This window comes from Cynoglossus semilaevis, chromosome Z, assembly GCF_000523025.1.
Source record: "Cynoglossus semilaevis isolate Cse_v1.0 chromosome Z, Cse_v1.0, whole genome shotgun sequence".
Lineage (NCBI taxonomy): Eukaryota > Metazoa > Chordata > Actinopteri > Pleuronectiformes > Cynoglossidae > Cynoglossus > Cynoglossus semilaevis.
Window position 1 is genome coordinate 15,220,646 of NC_024328.1, and position 3,195 is coordinate 15,223,840.

At 45.9% G+C, this 3,195-nt stretch overlaps 1 protein-coding gene across 1 annotated transcript in view; it reads left to right on the forward strand.

Annotated features, from left to right (window-relative positions):
• Positions 1–1,455, forward strand: part of fbrsl1 (fibrosin-like 1) — a 109,301-nt gene extending 107,846 nt beyond the window's left edge. The window contains exon 19 of the mRNA XM_025053436.1: positions 1,399–1,455. Within this exon, the coding sequence (XP_024909204.1) occupies positions 1,399–1,455 (57 nt within the window). The remainder of the gene's footprint in view (positions 1–1,398) is intronic.
• Positions 1,456–3,195: the final 1,740 nt, after the last annotated feature.

Genomic DNA, 3,195 nt, shown 5'->3' on the forward strand with positions numbered 1-3,195 from the left:
AGTGGAGCAGACGTTCAGTGTGTGTGTGTGTGTGTGTGTTTATACCGGACTTAAGTATTTGATAAGTATTAATATATTAACCAGTACTTCTCAGAGGTGGGGGGGGGGGCTGTGTACATGGTGTGTACATGGTGTGTACATGGTGTGTACATTTCCTGACTTCCTGTCGTCCACTTTCTAAGACTTTATTGTATTTTCTGCAACTTTGACAAATATTTATTTTACCCCCCCGACCTCCAACCCCCGACCCCCCCTCCACCTGTACTGATGGAGACCCATGTTGACTGAACCTGGTGGTACTACAGTATCCTCAGCACTGTACCACAGTACTGCAGTACTGCTCCTGTCAGGAACACAATGTGTAAATAAACTGTTGATATTTTTGTTTGTCGAAAAAAAAAAGATGTGTAAATTTTTAACCGTTTCTAGAAAAAAACAAAAAAAAGAAAAACTAAATTTAAAAGCATCACAGAGTCACTTAGACATCAAGGTGCCATGACAGGGTGGGGGGGTGGGGGGGGGACGAACATCTGCAATCTATGCAAAGCAGCACATGGTACCACAACGAGAAGTCCACACGGAGGAAGTACTTAAAACGTGTCATACTGGTACATGCTAATACTGGTACATGCTATTACTGCTTGGTGCTAATAATGGTACATGCTAATACTGGTATGTGGTAATACTGGTACATGCTATCATGTACGTGCTAATACTGGTACATGCTATTACTAGTATGTGCTAATACTGGTACATGCTAATACTGGTATGTGCTAATTCTAGTACATGCTAATACTTGTATGTGCTTACACTGGTACATGCTTATACTGGCACGTGGTAATACTGGTACATGCTAATACTGTCACAAGCTAATATTGGTACATGCTAATACTGGTACATGGTAATACTGCTACGTGCTAATACTGGTACATGCTTATACTGGTATGTGGTATTACTGGTACATGCTAATACTGGTACATGCAAATACTGGTACATGCTAACACTAGTAGCACAGTAACAGGTTTTCAAACGTAATAATGAACCGTTTTCTACCACAGACTGATGTTTTCCCCCAAAGTACAAATATATATATAAATATATTTTGGGGACAGAAATACTTCCTCTCCGTGTGGACGTGTCGTCGTTGTGCGTGTTGTTTTTCTTAGACTGTTAAAAAAAAAAACGTAGAGTTTCCTAGTCCTGAGACATTCATGGTTTAAAATGTACGGAATAAAGTTTGGAGCTTATCCCTCGCTGTTTGAACTTTGACCTTTGTTCTTCATCAGGCCAGAACGGCCTCAGCCATTGGCCACTGGGCCGTGATGTCACACGCCAGACCGACGTCTAATGGGGCATTGATTTTTGTATGAGAGCAGGTTTTGAATGTTTGTGTTGCAGGTAACTGGTATCGACTGGGAGACCAGCGACATGATGACACATGGTCTGGACCATTAAGAGGAGCGTGGCCTCCCGGGGGGGCGGCGGGGGTATCGAACGGTGGAGACACACACACACAGACCCTCAGCCTGTAATAATAATAATGGTGTGGATCAACCCGTGGTCACGTCATTGAGGGGACGTTAGCGGAAATCAATGTCACTTTGTCTACCCCCCGGACCCCCGGCCCCCGGAGGAGTTTCTGTGAAAAGTCGTCAGAGAAGGAAGACTTGAATCACCGTCTCCTTCAGTTCAGACCTGGGTAATTGAACCTCCGACACGAGGCAACGGTCGGCGGCCCGCTCTGCTCCGCTGCTTTTGCACCGAATCGTCCGGTCGTTCTGGGGGATTTTACCCCGACTGTTAGTGCCTGGTGTTTTTCTTTTAACTGTCATTTACCTGTACCAGGGGGTCTTCATGGAGGGGGGGTCAGGGTGGGGGTATTAAGTCAGGGTGGGGGTATTAATTCTGCTCATTCCAGTCCAGACAACACAGAGACCGCCTGGTCCAACACTGTCACTGATTTCAGCTCTCGTCTCACCGAGTCATGATTCGTGGTAAGGACAAGTGCGACCCCTGGCGGCCGAGTTGGCCTGGCGCAGCCTCAGTAGACGTCCTGTAGAGATCACCTCGTACCTGAGTATTGTTTTACTGAGTATTCACGTTCAGTCAGAAGAACGGAAGTGACGTCAGAGAGTACAGTGAAATCACCTTTGTGACATCTATTTTATTTTATATATGTATATATTCATATGTATGTGTATATGCTGTATTTATTTACACACGGTATATAACATCGACCTGCAGTACCTCAGCGATCCAGTAGGGGTCGTGAACCCTCTTGACGATGTACTTTATGTGAGGAGAAAAGAACGTTTCATGGAAGGTGCTGTTAACGGTGTTCACAGCTGCTGACGTCACAGCTGAAGCCGCTGCAGATGACGCAGGTGAGACTCTGGCGTGTGATTGGCTGAAGTGAGTGGAACGTTAGTTCGGTGAAAATCCACACATGCACTTTGTGGTTACATTTTATTCTGTGTCTTCTAGTACTTCCGTGTATACTGGTACAGTGAAAGACTGACCCCTGCTGGTGAAATGAGAACTCACAGTCCACCGTGAAGCCGTCCAGACCACGATCATAATTCCGTGAAATATTTATATAAGTCTGTCGGAACGGGACACCAGTGTTTTTTTAAATGCCGCCAGAACCCCCCCCCCTTCATCCCTCCCCCACCCTCTCTCCCCCTCTGTATGCTTTACTGTGGAGGTGATTAACGTAGTGAAGACGTGACGTGTTCATAAACCCTGTAATCTGGGCTCAGCTGATGACCGAGGGAGGGGGGGCCTGTGGGGGGGGGTGTACATTACCTACGTCACCATCTTGTTTTTTTTCTCTGTTGACGTCACCACAAAGATATTCAGCAAGCAGGACCAAATACATCCAGTAGGTGGCAGTGATGCATCACAGGCTAACTTAGCCTTGGTATCGGCTCACGTTAAATAATTGCGCAACACATACTAGCACAATGCTAACACCTGCTACGGACTAGGTGTAGTTAATTTTTTGGTGAACGTTCTGACCCGAGTATGTACAATACCAGGCTTGTAATTAAAGTCTCAATCAGCGCCACCTACAGGCCAGGGAACAGAAAGTTGCCCTCTCTTTTAATGGACGGTTCTGAACCGACCTCTGCCTCACGTCTGCAGTTTATTTGTTGTGTTTTAATATACCCCACCCCCCCCCTCCCCCTTTAGTTT